General features: G+C 36.2%; 4 protein-coding genes across 4 annotated transcripts; 1 reads left to right on the forward strand and 3 right to left on the reverse strand.

Moving 5' to 3' along the window:
* LOC130991969 (uncharacterized) lies at positions 1-3,323 on the reverse strand. The gene is made up of 3 exons (XM_057916403.1): positions 2,936-3,323; positions 815-1,028; positions 1-652 (listed from the first exon to the last, which is right to left on the reverse strand). The coding sequence occupies exons 1-3, from the start codon at positions 3,173-3,175 to the stop codon at positions 228-230; spliced, it is 879 nt and encodes a 292-aa protein (XP_057772386.1). The 5' UTR covers positions 3,176-3,323; the 3' UTR covers positions 1-227.
* A 1,554-nt stretch (positions 3,324-4,877) lies between these two features.
* Positions 4,878-6,573, reverse strand: LOC130993751 (uncharacterized). The gene is made up of 2 exons (XM_057918788.1): positions 5,773-6,573; positions 4,878-5,423 (listed from the first exon to the last, which is right to left on the reverse strand). Exons 1-2 carry the CDS (start codon positions 6,571-6,573, stop codon positions 4,878-4,880), a joined length of 1,347 nt encoding a protein of 448 aa, XP_057774771.1.
* Positions 6,574-9,207: 2,634 nt separating this feature from the next.
* On the reverse strand, positions 9,208-10,637 carry LOC130993752 (uncharacterized). The gene is made up of 2 exons (XM_057918789.1): positions 9,825-10,637; positions 9,208-9,747 (listed from the first exon to the last, which is right to left on the reverse strand). The coding sequence occupies exons 1-2, from the start codon at positions 10,635-10,637 to the stop codon at positions 9,208-9,210; spliced, it is 1,353 nt and encodes a 450-aa protein (XP_057774772.1).
* Positions 10,638-14,517: 3,880 nt separating this feature from the next.
* Positions 14,518-16,974, forward strand: LOC130991970 (uncharacterized). Its single transcript, XM_057916404.1, has 4 exons — positions 14,518-14,874; positions 15,207-15,312; positions 16,362-16,483; positions 16,685-16,974. Exons 1-3 carry the CDS (start codon positions 14,763-14,765, stop codon positions 16,438-16,440), a joined length of 297 nt encoding a protein of 98 aa, XP_057772387.1. The 5' UTR covers positions 14,518-14,762; the 3' UTR covers positions 16,441-16,483; positions 16,685-16,974.
* The last annotated feature ends 41 nt before the right edge of the window (positions 16,975-17,015 follow it).

Raw genomic sequence — 17,015 nt, forward strand, 5'->3', positions numbered from 1 at the left:
TATAGAAAACAATAAAATGGCTTCTAATCATATGTCAAATGTTACGAATAAATTTCTATAGAGCCAGACGCTTTGACAGAAAAAACATTTTGGGTCCCAGACCTTCATCTTTATGATTGCTTCTGTAAATGAATATAAACCTCTTCCAAAAAAGCTATTTCATCTAAGCCGGAAAAAGAATAAAGAAGTAAAGAATTTATCCAAGATCTCCTCCATCTATTCCTAGTTTATTCATACTCCCTTCCTCTCGTAATATCAGACCGAACCACGGACTTAAGTCGCTGTAGTAGAGCAATGCAGTGGAGATGAGACAAAGACGAGGGGGCAGCGTGAGGACGAGGAGGAGGAGGTCTAACTATTCTTTGACAGGGCGATTCCCATTTCGCCTCCAAGTAAGGCAAGGACCTCCATGGAGGAAGAGGCATTGAGTTCTGCTCGAGAGAATACCTAGCAGCTTCGACCATGATTTGAAGAAGCTGCTTGAGCTTTGCCACGGTGCCTACATAGATGACTGGAAGAGAGCTCAGAACTACATCGTATGGTTTTATGGCTCTTGCTATTTGGAAGTGACTTCGGAAGTCAATATCAATGATGTATCTTTCAGCTCCTCCACCTTTGTTGTGAGCTATCACATCTATGAATTCATGTTCACCTGCATTTCCAGAGATTGAATGGAACAGTAATTAGAAACATTTTACTACATCTTAATTCATTACACTTTGGACATATTTCAAAGTAACTCAGCTGATTCTATGTCAAACATTGATATAAATGCTTAAAATCTACATGTAGATAAACATATATATATATATACCTCCAGGAACTTTGCCATCATTTTGCCATTTGGTTTCACATAATGCTGCATCATAACCAGAAGATTGTAGAAGTTTCACCAGAGAGTAAGGAATGCAGCTAGCATTGCATGCATCTGGCTTCTCAACTTGATAAGTTTGAGATATTGAGAGAATTAAGGATTTGACAACCATCAAAAAGTCGCTCTCATACTGATCAACTGAGTGATTATAGAACTGCAAAAATGAATCTGTTAAAAGGACGAACACAATGCTCTAATGAAATGGCTAATTGCAGGAAAAAGAGACTCATTTCTCACTTTCAACAAGTCAACTTCGAGTTGAATAGATGTGCAATTATAAAAAATCATAGGAAGGAGACATCAATTCCCACCATTTACATTGTGATCAAGTTACTAATTGCAATATTTCAATCAGATATTGACCACTTTAGGGATATAGTACTTATTATTTGGTTATTCACAAGTAATACCACATTAATCCAACTTAGACAGATCCAGGTCCCTTGCAATTGAAATCCATAAGAGTAGAACAGGTAGAAAAGGTTCAAATCAAAAATCACTTCCTCGACTAGCCAAATCTTAATGAAAAAGTGTCTAGTGTCAAGGCTAAGGGGTTAAACACACAATTGTATCATAAATCTAAGCACTTTATATGGATATGTAAGTCCTGACCTATGAAACCGTTTGCAAGCCAATATATATATTTTTTTCCCTTCGTTTGCAAGTCAATATTGAGTGTGTGCTAACATAACAATTAACCTCTTTGGACGTTTGTGCTTTCTCTCATTATGGCACTCCAAATATCATAAACTCAACACAAACTGATGCCTACTGGCAGTGGCGGAGCCAGGATTTTTTTTGGGGGGGGGCTGAACTGTAATGGGGGTTCGGGGGCGGTAGCCCCCGAAAATTTTTTTTTGGGGCCATTCAATACATTTTAGACATTTTTTACTAAAATACAAATATAATAATAATAATAACAACATTTTCATAGATAATATAGTTCAAAACATTTACTATAATTTTTTTTGGGGGCATTCAATACATTTTAGACATTTTTTACTAAAATACAAATATAATAATAATAATAACAACATTTTCATAGATAATATAGTTCAAAACATTTACTAAAATTTTTTTTGGAGGCATTCAATACATTTTAGACATTTTTTACTAAAATACAAATATAATAATAATAATAATAACAACATTTTCATAGATAATATAGTTCAAAACATTTACTAAAAAATTTTTTGGGGGCATTCAATACATTTTAGACATTTTTTACTAAAATACAAATATAATAATAATAATAATAATAACAACAACATTTTCATAGATAATATAGTTCAAAACATTTGCTAAAAATTTTTTTGGGGGCATTCAATACATTTTAGACATTTTTTTATTAAAATACAAATATAATAATAATAATAATAATAACAACATTTTTAGACATATTATTAAAAAAAAAAAATTTTTTTTTTTTTTTTCAAAATTTGGGGGGGGGGGGCTCTAGCCCCCCCGGGCACCCCCCTGGCTCCGCCCCTGCCTACTGGTAAACGATGTAAGAAATATTCAATGTTGCATATGGAACGATGGGTGCAATTAACGAATTTGAATTCCACCGGTATGACATGAAAAATGAGAGGCATGGAATTGAACACATAAGAGAATTCAAACAACTATATTTACTTCTATGAATGGATTTTTAATATCCATTTTACATGTGAAAGCTATGTTAAGTCACCACTATTACTCAAAAAACATGGAAAAATTAAGTCTTCTCGCCATGTTTTGAAGAATATCTAAAATCTTGTCTGCATTGTGGTTACATATAATGGCAACTGGCAAGTAATACCATCTAGAGACCTATACATGTTGTAATATCAATTCAAATTTCAATTGCAACGAATCGACGTTCAATTCGTATCAATCGAGCACTTTTGCAAGTAGAGCTACTAATTCCATCTCCCAATTTAAATAAATTAGTCGTCCAATTCATCACAATCATCTAAACCAAGCCTCTTTCACATTCAATAACGTACCATCACATACACACGCACCGCAAAACACGAATAAATAATTCACAATCGGCAAACCAGAAAACACACTACTCACCGAAATCCGGTCGGCCATATAAGCCAAGTCTGATAAGCCGGAATCGCTGTCGCTGCTGCACCACGACTCAGCTCCGGCGCTTCCGATCTCGAAAAAGTCGCTGACCATAACCGCCAAGTCAAGCTCGCTTCCGGCACTCCGGGACGAGAACTCGCCGCCGCTGCCGGAGCGCTGCAGCCAATTGTTGGCCAACAAATTCATTCCGCTGCCGTCGATCGCCACGGGTGCTTGGCTCCACATTAAGATCCACGCCTTCTGAAGAGAAATTTGAGTGAGTTTCGTAGAATTTGCTGAGGTTTTAGCCGTTCAAGTTGATCAGGAAATGAGGAATGAAAAGATTTCTCAACAGTTGGAGAAGCAGCTTTTATTGGCGGGCTTTGCGCGTTTTTTAATGAAGGAATAAAGTAATAGTGTGAACTAATATCGAAGATTCAAAGCCCCACGTGTTTTGACTTTATTGCCCCTTTCTAAGCTCTAGCATTTCATCTTTCACCTGTTTGCGAACATTCGTTTACAAACATCGTTTAGAAAGAAATATACTAGTAACTTTAAATCCCATTCATCTTGAATATTTATAAAAATCTAAATCTTTAATACATTAAAATTTTATGGATCACTTCTCCACTTTATACACATCTTTTAAACTATTTTTTTAGTTTGTTCCCCTAAACCACATTACAATTTTCATTGTCGAAAAGAATATAAATACCCACATTTTCGTTTTCCAAAAACAAAACCCCACATTTTCCCGAATGCATAATAATCAAGTCGAATAGTAGTATTAATTATTTATGCCTCTTGTGAATATTGAATTTCAACGATTTTATATTATAGTCGACCCCTTGCATATAAATCTTATTTACTACTCCCTCCGTCCCACTGTAAGTGAGACTCTTTCTATTTTTGGCGTCCCACTGTAAGTGAGACCTTTCCATTTTTGGCAATAATTAACTTAAAATTAGGGGACCTTAATTAACACTTAAAAATTATTTGAAGTCCTAAATTTCGATACCTATTCCAGCCTATTCTCGATTCTTCTCTCCACAAACCCTATTCTCTTCATTTTTGCCTCTCTCCCCTCTGAATCTACGCCGCCGCCCTCTCTCCTATCTAAATCTATGGCTGATAATCTTTCCGGCGACGATGATGGCGGCGAAAATGGATGGATAAACCCTCGCCGCCTCACCACCCCTCTGTATAACCCTCGTCGCCCCCCCACCCATCTGTATAACCCTCGCCGCTCCCCCACCCCTCTGTATAACCCTCGATTCCCTCCAAACACAGATGGTTTCGAGGAAGCTTGTGGGCTCGCCGGCGGCGGGGAAAGCCTCACTAAGCCGTGGAGATACGGTAATTTGAGGAACCCTCGTCTCCCTACACCTTATATCCCGCGTCCGTCTCTCCTTCCTAAACCTTCCCCTGTGATGACGGACGTGAGCGATGGGAGGGTAGAGGTTCCAGAGGTGGCTTCATTGGACAGTGAGGAAGAGGTTACTGCGGATGGTGGGCTCGCTGGCGGCGAGGGTGATGGCGGAACACTTGGATCCGAATTAGAAGAGGAATCTCCTTCTGATTTCGCCCCTGTTTACTTCCCGTGGAAGCCATCGACGGAAGAGTGGGCGAAGTGCGATGCTATTGCTGAAAAACAATGTGATGAGCTCCTAAAATTCCTTGATAAAAATCAATGATGAGGTGATATTCAATTAAACCTGAGATTTGCTCATTCATACTTGATCTGAAATTTACAAAAGATTGGGGTTTGTAACCCTAAGGTGATTTGTGCATTTGTGCTTTACAAAAGATTGGGGTTTGTAACCCTAAGGTGATTTGTGCATATGTGCTTTACAAAAGATTGGGGTTTATAACCCTAATGTGATTTGTGCATTTGTGCTTTACAAAAGATTGGGGTTTGTAACCCTTCTGTGATCTGTGCTTTACATTTCTAAGCACTCTCGATTATGTCTAGGCCCAGATTCTGCACTATATCTGTCATTCCATCACTGCTTCCACTTTCATTGAGATGATTTATGCATGCTTCAATAAGCTCCACTGGCACTTCTAGGTTAACTGGCAAGCGATCTGCCCTTCTTAGTGCTTCCTTGCCCATATGAGGTACTCGATAACTGTTGTGGCCTCTAAACTTCATTATCTCTATCAAGCATGATTGAAGACTAAGGAAAACTTTGTTTAGTGTGTGAGGTGAAAGTCTATTGAATGAATCAGTCACTGCATGTAGTAATTCATCCACGGTGTTGCATGCTGTCTCCACTTGCAATGATTGTATTGCTCGAAACCACCCTAGGTCGTTCACGTTGCAATCTGGACTGTTTGGTGGCTGTTGTTTGAGTCTTATGTCGAATCCATTTTTACTTGCGGCAGCCCTGAAATCCGGATCATTGTCTAGAATGTGGGGTCTTGCATTGTCCTGCTGAATGTCAATTCGTTTGCTTGCTCCCTCTGGCCACTTGGTCATTACTGCTGGTACTACCTGTGTAATGTGTATTTAGTGCCTTGTTTATGCATGATATATGCTGTGTGCAGTGGTGTGTGCCCTGTTTATGCATGATATATGATGTGTGCAGTGGTGTGTGCCCTGTTTATGCATGATATATGCTGTTAACAGTGGTGTGTGCCCTGTTTATGCATGATATATGATGTGTGTAGTGGTGTGTGCCCTGTTTATGCAGGATATATGTTGTGTGACAGTGGTGGGTGCCCTGTTTATGCATGAACATCATTCAATGAATACAAATGCAAAGGTAAAACTTGATCAATGATGATGAGTAATTCTCATTCTGAGATCATAACAAACATTGAACTGCTCTTCGTGGCAGTACCTCATTGATTAGCCAAGCTTTATACACCTCCCGGGTGATTGATTCTATTGGCTTCGTCTCCAACGTGCCTGCATTTCTGTTTCTACTGTTTCTCTTTGCTGGCACCCTTTCTATGAATGGAAAGATCCCTATCTTTCCATCAAACAGAACTTCACCATTTTCTGCAATCAATGGTCTAGTGACAGCACATATGAACATGATCTTTCCAATGAATGTCTTACTTTTGCATGATCTATATGGCTCGGGCTCTCCCGGAGCCAAGTAGTACCGATGTGTGCCCTTAGTAATATAAAACCATTTCTCATCAATGTGCACGGTGTTATGCATATCCTTGAACTTTATGACGTTGAGTATTCTATCCAATTCTAAGGATTGGAGTGAAAATCTCAACCTCAAAAGTTTATTTGTGGCTGTTAAATCGGGTTTGATGGCACTTGTATGTGCTCTGATTTTTCCACTTTTCACCCATCTCCCGACAGTGCTTTTACTAGCCCCTAACCCTTGTGCTAGCCTTCTAATGCTTCCCCTCTTAGTGCATTCCATATTCACAAGCAAGGTAAGATCAAGTTCAATGTGCTTCGCATGAAGTCTAGTTGTTTTACCACTTACAAGATGTATTACATCACCATTCTTTTGTTGTTTTTTTGCAGCAGCCCATAGTCGAAAGACGGTTGCTCGAGAGATGTTGAACTTCAATTGTGCTTCCTTGTACCTGCCTTTACTTGGCTTACCATCCTTGCTGCCTTCAAGGATAAATTGTGCAACTTGATTCCTCTTCTGGACTGTTAGATTTGTGCTCATTTTGTAGTGGCGTTGATCTGTGTAAGTGCATTTATTAGAGAGAGGCTGAACTCAAAAGTGCATTTATAAGCACTGTTTTAGGCGAAAATGGTGGAAACCCCAATCTGTAAAGTGGCGCCACTTTCCAAATTTTAATTAATGAAATTGTTTGTTTCCAATTGCTTTTGTCGTGAGTTGCAACTCACTTTATGCATTTAATTAAATAGCCTGAACTCTTTATGATGTATCCAAAGGAGCGTTTTTTTTTAACATTATTAATATTCGAAATTTTAATATTTTAATTAAAATAATTTAATTAAAATAATGCAATTAAAATTATTCAGAATTTAATTAAAGTCCATCTACAAAAAAAAGTAAGAATAAAACAAATAGAATAACAAACTAATCACTTTTCACTTTATTACCTACTACACTTAAACAACTAAACACACTTTTCTTAATTCCCGTGCCCAAAAAAAAGGTCTCACATACCACGGGACGGAGGGAGTATTTTAAAACATCGACACCCTTACATATTAATCTTATAGTCGAAAAAAGTATTCAAGAATTAAATGTTCTTACAAATAATAATAATAATTATTATTATTATAATAATAAAATCATTTTTTTTGCTTCCAATGAAAAAAAAAATTCACTGATCTCTAACGTTGTAATTAAGTGGTATTGCATTTTTTTTTGAGAGAATCAAATACTTAACTTTTAAAGTGAAAATCATACAAAGGGTATGATCGTCAATTCAGCGGCCTACGAAATACCTGGGATTTTTATTTTTTATTTTTGAAAAGAAAAATTAAAGGCAGCGTCAAAATTATGAAAGCCTCCGAGTCCAAATGGCAATAAACAAAAAATAAATAAAAATTGGCGTTCCATTCAAAAATGGAGGACGCGGTATGGATTAGGTGGACCACGACCCGCCCCACCCAATTTGCTTTGAATATGGCTGCAGCCTGCAGTTAGGGATGACTAATAACCGAATGGATTCAGATCTAAATTTTAAAATATGATTCGATTTTTTTCGATTTTTTAATTAAATTTGATTATTTTTTATAAAAATTCAGATTTTCGGTTCGAATTTTTAAAAATTGAATAACATCGAAAATCGAATTATATTTATATTATATATATATATATAATATTTTAATTATAACTTTCTAATATCTAACTTTCAATCTAATTTTAATATATTTTAATTATATGTTCTTAAAATGAATGATGGATGATGATAAAATATACTCTCTCCGTCCACGAAAGAACGTCCTATTTTTCTATTTCGGGACGTCCACGAAAGAACGTCCTACTTTTTTCAATTTTGGGACAATACCCCTTTTACCCTTACTTTTTCATTTTATTTACACTAAAACCTAATATGGCCCACACATTAAACTTACTTTATTAACAAAGTAATTAAATTTGGGAATCAATCTCAAATTAAATCTCTCTCTCTCTCGAATTAAAATCTGTGAATCACTCGAATTAAATCTCTCTCTCTCTCTTTCTCATTAAATCTCTCAAAATCGATAAAGTCTCACTCTCTCGATTTTCACAGTTCACATTGAACTCAAACCCTAATTCCTCTCACTCGCCGTCTTCCTCTCTTCCCACTTCTCAAACCCTAACCCTTTCCTTCGCCGCCGCCGATGTCTCAGTCACCCCCTCATTCCCCTGCCTCCGATACTCTTACAGGCGAGGAGTGTTGGGTGGATTTGGGGGATGATACCGTTGTTCCAGAAACGGAGATGGGAGATGATACCGTTGTTCCAGAAACGGAAATGGGGGAGCCCGGTGGTGCAACCGATGTCCATGGCCCGGCGGCGCCACCCACGGCCGTTAACTCATCGCCTTCGGAGAATTTCAACAATCGGCGTTCTACTGAGACGCCGCCGCCGACCGTTGACTCAAAAAAACCTGAGGAATCTGTCCGTGCTCTGGAGGCGCCGCCGCCGGCCGTTGAAGGTCCCACTGAGGAAATCTATCCATTTGACCATGCACTATCCCCATGGCAGGATCTGGTTCGGTACCCCATTGTCACCCGCGGGCCTTGGGCCTCTAAAAAGGACATGCTCGATTACATTCGAGATCTGTAACATTGGTGAGATCTTTAATGTATTTGCCTGATCTGTGATGAATCTATGTTGGTTTTGCTGAGATATGTGATGATATATGTTGTGATGAAATATCTGTTGGTTTTTCTGAGATCTGTGATCATATCTGTTGTTCTGAATATGATCTGTTGATTTTCTGAGATCTGTGATGAATCCATATGGATTTCTGAGATCCGTGATGAATCTATGTTGGTGTTGTGACGATATCTTGTGGCATTTGTCATGATATGTTGGTGTTGTGAGTATATCTTGTGGCATTTGTGCTTCACTAGGTTATAATGTTCTTAGATGGATGGTTTTAAATATGCAGAGTAGTCTATGATGAATCATTTAATGATTTCTGAGACTTAATTAGCTCTGTCATATTAGTAGCAACCTCTATGAACTTATGGCCAATGTCAACACTGTAATAAACCATGAAGATATGCATTTACATGAGGAAAATGTGGCACAAAAAACAAAAGTTCAACAACATAGTTCAAATACAAAAATTCAGTGAACTATTATGAACTAATGTTGTAACCTTCCTTACTTAGTAGCCATAATGAGTTGTGAGTCTACTGAGGTCATAGTTATTACCTGTTTCATTCTCTGGCAGCATAAGGTACTCCAAACTCTCCTTAACTAGCACTTCAGGAACTTCAATGCATTCTGGCAGTAGCCCCATTCTTGAGAGTCTTCCCTTCTTCATATGTGGAATTTTATAATCATTCCCACCTTTTACCTTGAGGATTTCTATGTAACAGCCTTGTAGGGTTAGAAAGACATTGTTTAGAGTGTGTGCTGTTAACTCTTGATATGATGAGAGCACATTCTTCAATAGATCATCCACTGTGTTTGCCATCTTGTCATCTTGTAAGCTCTGTATGGCTCTAAAGAACCCTAAGTCGTTGATATTTGTATCTGGACTGTTTGGTGGTTGACAAATCAAACTAATCTTGAACCCATCTGTGTTTGCTGCTTCAATGAAGTCTTTGTCAGTTGCTAAGATGTGTGGTCTTGCGTTGTCCTGTTGTATGATGATTTCCTTAGGCTCGGTAGTTGGCCACTTAGCCTTGATGGCAGGAATAATCTGTAATGCTAGATGATGAATCAACAAATTCTGATAGCTCTTGTATGAAAAAAGTAAACTTCACTGATAACATGTACCTGATTGATTAAACAAGCTTTTATCACTTCTTTAGTGATTGATTGAATGGCCTTTGTCTCTAATGTGCCTTTGCTCCTGTTTTTTGACTTTCTCTTTGCTGGCTCCTGCGTTGTGAATGGGAAAATGCCATATTTCCCATCAAAAAGGCATTCCCCTTCACTAGAAAAGTGTGGCCTGCCAACCACGGACATGAACATAACTTTCTGAATGAACCTCTTACTTTGACATGATCTGTGTGGCTCTATCTCATTAGGTAAGAGATAATATCTGTCGGTAGTTTTTGTCATGAAAAACCATTTTTCATCTATGTGGATTACATTCCTCATAGATTGAAATTTCAAAGTATCATCATCAAATCTCAAGTGACTCAAGGCAAACTTGAGTCTAGCAAGCTTGTTTACCTTACTAAGTGCTGGTTTTATAGCACTAGTGTGAGGCCTAATTAGCTTCTCTTTTATCCAAATGCCCAGCAAACTCTTACTTACATTCAGTTTTTTTGCCATCTTCCTGATAGTAGACCTCTCTAAAACAGATAAGTTTCTAATTTTCTCTTCATCAATTTTCCACTTATCTTTATGTATGATGCCTCTGCTTCTCTGCTGAAAATGCACTGGAATACCTTGAGATTGTTGATGCTTTACTTCCATCCAAATTCTTCTAACTGACCTTGTGGTTAATCCATACATTTGTGCAGCCTCTTTTTGAGCTTTGTGACGTATAGTTCCATCAAGCTGCTGATTTTGGAGTAGGAATTGTGCTAGACAGTTTTTTTGATCCATGGACAACTTCTTCTTCCTGTTTGCTGGTACCATCTTGAAGATTGGTTGCTGTTGTTGTACTGCTTGGATATGTATCTTCCCTTTTTTCTCGTAGGCTTTTTTTGATTGCAGTAGTAATCTGTAAATTTTTTGCTCATGTTTGTAGTTATATAGTGTTAGGAGTGAATAGTAGCTTGGAAATATGGTGGGAAACTCTGCACGTTCCCAAATGTAAACTTTTCCCTCTATCTATGAAAGTGGATGCGTGCCATTATTTTATTCTCAAAAGTCATTTACTGATTCTTTAATTTATTGCATTCTGATAGTTAGTGAATTTGTAATAAACATAAATTAAAAACCCTTTTTAATTGGAGGTTAATAAAACGATAATTAGTTAATAATTTAACCTTGCATATGCAGCATCAATTTTCTCTTTAAATAACATTAATTAAAACAACACAATAAATTATTAATACTTTTTCACAATTCCCAATACACTTTACAACCTTTTTTCCACTCTCAATACACTATACAACATTTTATTAAAACCCGTGCCACTCCCTCCTAGGACATTCTTTCATGGACGGAGGGAGTATAATCTAATTTTAAGCATGAGAAAATACTTAGGCTGCGTTTATTTTGATGAATAAATTTATCCATTGAAAATAATCGATAACACAAATTTATGCATTCAAATGTATCTTTCTTTTTCAAACATTTGGCACAAAAGAGATGCTCACAATTTTTCTTTCTTTATTTTCACTTCAAAAATGGATAATACTATCCCTCCATTTTTGGTATGATAATATTATACATCATTGAAGTGAAAATAATGAAGGAAAAATTGTGAGCATCTCTTTTGTGTCAAATGTTGGAAAAGAAAAGAGACATTTAAAGCCATAAATTTGTGTTATCCATCTTTTTTCATAGATAAATTTATCCATCAAAGTAAACGCAACCAAGTAAACCAGTGACTAGGTTTTAATGCATGTGAAAATGTAGAAATTTTTTCTTCAATAAAAGAATGTAGAAATTAAACTTTACAAACCAATGAGCAAATTACGATGAGAAAAATTAACTAACTCAACCCCACCTCCAAGCCCAAAAATTTGCTTTCTGGGCCTGTCTCATAGTCATCCACATAGTTGAAAATAGGAAGAAAATTATTTTGAGTTAATATATTTATTTATTTTGTTACGTAAAGTTAATTTGTTCTGTTCCGGCTTGCAGTCCTTGATCATCACATTTGAATCATACAATAAGTTAGGGTGCAAAATCGAACACAATAAAAATCACAAGTCAGCCGATCAATTTAGTGCATGTGTAAAAATATAATATCAGAATTTCGGAAGTCACATATATATCAACGGCACAACCAAAAAACAGAGTACTACCCCACAATCCACCAGTATAAACATCAGATCTGTAAGGAAAACCCCAATTCTACAAAGAAAACCCTGCGTTCGCATACAATTAAACCGATCAATCAGTAAATAAACACAAATCCTCCAAATTCACGATTTACGACTTTCACCACCTTTCCCTATGCACCAAAAATCATAAATAAACACAGATCGCAGAAGCTTAAAGGCAAATCAGCCCGAAAAACGTGATAACCGACTCGAATTCATCTGGGTGACCGAATTATCGGCCCGATCGGTGCCTACGCACGCAAATCCGAACACAATTTCGGATCTGCATGCGCCGGCGAACGGAGACTCACATCCTAGCTCAGTTACTTCCCACAGACGGCGCCAGTTGGTGAAACAAGGAACCAACACCTAAACTAGACAGCAGTAAACGACGCGGATTATACCTAGTTTGATCGATCGGAGAAGAACAAAGACGTAATTGGAATGCTAGAACACGAGAGAAAACTGTTGTTGTATTGAGAATTAGAGATAACGTAGGTTACAAAGCACGAGCTCATGACTTATTTATAGATTACATAGGAGGGCAAAATAGTAAAATCAGCGCCCACGCATGCGCCTTGCGTGGTCGAGGGTATGATAGTAAATTCATCTTTACGCGGGAGATTTCCCCGCGCTTCTGGTGATTCTTCTGGCAAAAGTGGTTCCTCTGGCGAGCGAGACTCCTCTGGCGAGTGTGATTCCTCTAGCGAGTGTGATTCCTCTGGCGATGATGGTTCCTCTAACGGGTGCGCTTCCTCTGGCGAGGATGATTCTTCTAGCGGGTACGATTTCTCTAATGAAAGCCACTTCGCTGCTCCCCATGATTCCACTGGTAAAGAGATTCCTCTGCTCTACATATATTACTCCTCATCACCTTGTATTTTATTTATTAAATATTGTTTTATATTCATTTAGAAATTGTTTTATTCATTGAAAAAATGTGATTGTTCATTACATATTCTATTTTATGTATAATATTATTCAACATTTTTATTATTAATATTGTATGAGTAAATATCGTGTTCTGATCATTGAAAATTAAATTATTTCATGTAATTTTGTTAATTGATATTTGACTGAGAATTTTCAATATTTAATGTAAAACTTTTCGATTAAGCTTAACAAAATTAGGAATATTAAAAAAAAAATCGAATTTGTTGATATCTGATTGAGAATTGTAAAAATATTTAACGTCAAACATTTGGAACTAGCGTAAAAAAGTTACGAACAAACATAAAAAAAATAACGAACATCTAAATTAAATAATTGAGTTTTTTTTTTTCTGGAAATAATTGAGATTATACGTTACATAATATAATTGATGTTTGATTGAGAATTGTACAAAATATTAGATTTTTTTCTACTGATATAAAATAAAATAATTAACATGAAATATTTTGAATAAACGTACAAAAATTACGAAGTAAATGATTTTTTTAATGAATGTCATTCAAAAGATATGTTAATTATGTGAAATTTATACCGTAAAAAAATAAATAGAAGATTTATAAATTAATTCAGTGAAATCTGTACAGATTCATTTAATATTCGTTAATTCAAATTTTAAAATTGAAGTAGTTTAATGAAAAAAAGAACGGTTTCATAAGAAAAGAAAAGAAAAGAAAAGAAAAGAGAGAGGAATGATTAAGTAATAAATAAATAAAATTAATTATGGTATCTTCATAACTAAATCCAAAAAACAATATTGAGATTCGGTCAACCTAAAGGTATGAGAGACAGTTAATTAAAAAAACAAAATTACACAATTAGCCTTAATTAAAAAAACGGATGACACTTAAAAGATTTGATATGGACGGTTAGATTCAATTAATCTAAAGGCTTAGATGTATTCTTCTTTCTCAAAATACTGAGAGAGAGAGGATAGAAGAGAAGAGAATAAAAGAGAAGAGAGAGGAGGGCCCCAAAGAGGATACAATTGTCTTTTCATATCAAATTGGTTATTTTTGTTATAGTTTTATACTTGTGGCTTTATATGTTATACTATTTATTTTATAGGCTAATTATGCATTTTCCCCTATATACTACTGCCTCAAACTCTTCAAAATGAATATTATTATATTAAAAGAGTAAAATTGCGTCTATTAAATTTTGTTATCTAAATATGGATTTGTTCATCCTATATAATTTGAATCTATTACATTCGATCTATTAAAAATCATCAGAAACCTCTAAATTATAAAAAAATTATAATAAATTTATCATTTTATTAAATGAATTCATAATTATAGAATTAATTGATTAATTGATTATATAGGCCCGATTTGCTAATGGGCAGATCGATATATAAGCCAGGCCATCTTCAAATATCTACGTAGATATTAAAATTAAATATAAAAATAATATTTTTATTTTATGAGAGGTCTTGTGAAAATTAGTCGCACGCAGGCCAAATTGTTATTTTGGATTGAATCCAAAACCTTTGTAAAAGTGGAGTTTAGGCCTCATTGGCCCTACCCATGCTGTTAAGTGCTACCCTTTTCACAATAAATAATTTTTGTAACATCAAACTCTATTAGCATAAAAAACAAATCAAATATAAAACGTGACACGTAGTTTGGTGCGGTAGAGAGGATTTGATTTCCAACAGAAGGGATAAGCTCACAATTAAGATGGAGTAGTAAATAAATAATGAATAAAAAAAGCTTCTTTCCCAAATCGTTGTTATCCACCCCACTAATCCCACCAAATCTCTCATTTGCGACCCACGAGAAGCAGTTGCTTGATCGGCGATTAATCGGCCGCCGGGATGAAGAAGGAAGATACAGTCATGCTGATCAGCGCCGAGGGGTTTGAATTTGTCATCGACAAGAAAGCGGCTATGGTTTCTCAGACGATCCGCAACATGCTCACTTCTCCAGGTCTGCCGTTTCTGAAATTCTGAAATTGAAAACTACTTGTGTTGCTGAACTATGTAATCCGTGCCTATCAATGCGTTTTATGTCGTTTTTGGAGGAGTTTTCGTGATGCTAGGGTGAATATGAAGATATTGAGATTAGTGTTCAAAGTTGGAAGTTGATTGGTAGTTTTTGCATTTTTTTTTGTGAGTTTATGTATATTTCTTGTTTTGCAACTGAGAGAGGAGTCGTATCCATCTAATAGATTGATAACAAAATCATGAATTCTTGAGATTTTCTTCGATTTGGGGGTTTCAAATTGTCTGGATTTCTTGTCTTTGTTTGCGTGTTTATAGGTGGTTTTTCCGAAACGGAGCACGGAAAGGTGACTTTTCCGGAGATAAGCACCACCATTCTGGAGAAGATCTGCCAGTATTTTTACTGGTCTCTTCAATATGCTAGGTTTGCCCCCTTCCTATATTATCAATGTATTCAATTTTAAGGATATTCAAAAGTTCCAGTCATACCTGCAAATTAAAATTACTGGTTGTAGTTTGGCAGAGTGAAATTATGAGCGTTGTTAAATTTAACTTGCTAGTATAATAATAATGTGTTAAATCTGAGAAGACATTATTTTTCTTTTTCAATTTATGTCTTCTGATATGATTGCACGTGATGTTTCATATATGACTTCATATATGACGAACTAGTTAGGTGGAGATTCTGTTTGTTTGTGAGGCAAGGGAAGGGGGATGCATAGTAACTCAATACTGATGATCTTTTAGCTACTATTATGTTGATGGTGACAGTTGCTGTAGTATGAGCTTTAATTCTGCCTTTGCTCTAATACGATCATATTAGGTCTAAGAAAAGAGTGTATGTTTTTGAATTTATGACTTGTTGGATGATTTCAAGTGATGCTTCATGTATGATAATGTAGTCAGGCGGAGAGTTTGTTTTTTATTGAGGCAAGGAAAAGGGGATTCTTAGTAACCTAATCCTGATGAGTTTTTATCTAATATTGTATTGGTGGCGACAGTTGTGGTTGAGCAGTGGCAGTCACATGGAGTCTAGATATTGTTTATGCTTGGCAGATGCTGGGTAGAAGCGTAGGTACTAAAGGATGTCAATTTGTTCTTGTGATAAATTGTTGGATGTAGATCATATGTGCGTGCATACATATATTATACACTATATCAACCTAACGGGAAAATCTATTGGATGGAATTAGAAGATTGTGATGATGTTCTTTAGAGCAGAGATGTCATTTCTCTGGGACATTGGGTGGAGATGATGAAAACCTGAGAAAGAAACAATATAGTTGATGGGGCTTAAAATTTCCAGTCTAACTGTAGTAGCAAATTCTGAGTACTAATTACTCATTGTATTCTGGTTTCTTTGATGATGGAGTGTGAGCACTCGCACCAATTGGTAGAATAATAGTTTCTATTCCTTAATCCATGGATTTTTGTATGATTAGTGATGATGACAATTTGGCCTTTGGTTTGTAGTGGCAAGGAGACTGAGTTCCACATTGAACCTGAGCTCACGCTGGAACTTATGATGGCCGCTAATTACCTACACACCTGAGCGTTCCAAATACTTCATCGCAACATCTCTAATACTAACCCTTGTAAGTGCTGCTCATCATGCTTCATCTTAAAGCGAAGTTTTCTTGACCGTGTCCTGTCTTTATTTTTGGTTGTCTGCGAAAGTGGAAAAAGAGCTATTCTTTTGATAATTATTTCCCTTCAAATATTCTGAAGTTCTTCAACCCCTTTCAAATTTTATCATATCTATTTGCCAACAATTCTATCTGTTTACCTAATGTCAGGGAAGATTGACGAGGTGTTGCTGTTCATGTTCTGACATTTGACGGCCCTTATAGTATTTTGTAGTTCCAGTCTTTCTACTATGCATAGCTACAGCCGGAATGCAGTAAGGTGTTGGTCATATTCTCTTAGCTATAGTTATCTGAGAATATGGCACCTCTACTGTTCTAGTTGTAGATTAAACAAACCCGTGACAAGATATTTTAGACAAAGTGACTGCATATATTAAAATCGTATGTAAATTCATGTTTGTATGTTTTTCTGCTCTTGATTTAGAACTTCACTTTCTTCATCACAGGCAGCACGCCCCTTTCTCTCATTCATCGATCTGTA

Source organism: Salvia miltiorrhiza, chromosome 7, assembly GCF_028751815.1.
Source record: "Salvia miltiorrhiza cultivar Shanhuang (shh) chromosome 7, IMPLAD_Smil_shh, whole genome shotgun sequence".
Taxonomy (NCBI): domain Eukaryota; kingdom Viridiplantae; phylum Streptophyta; class Magnoliopsida; order Lamiales; family Lamiaceae; genus Salvia; species Salvia miltiorrhiza.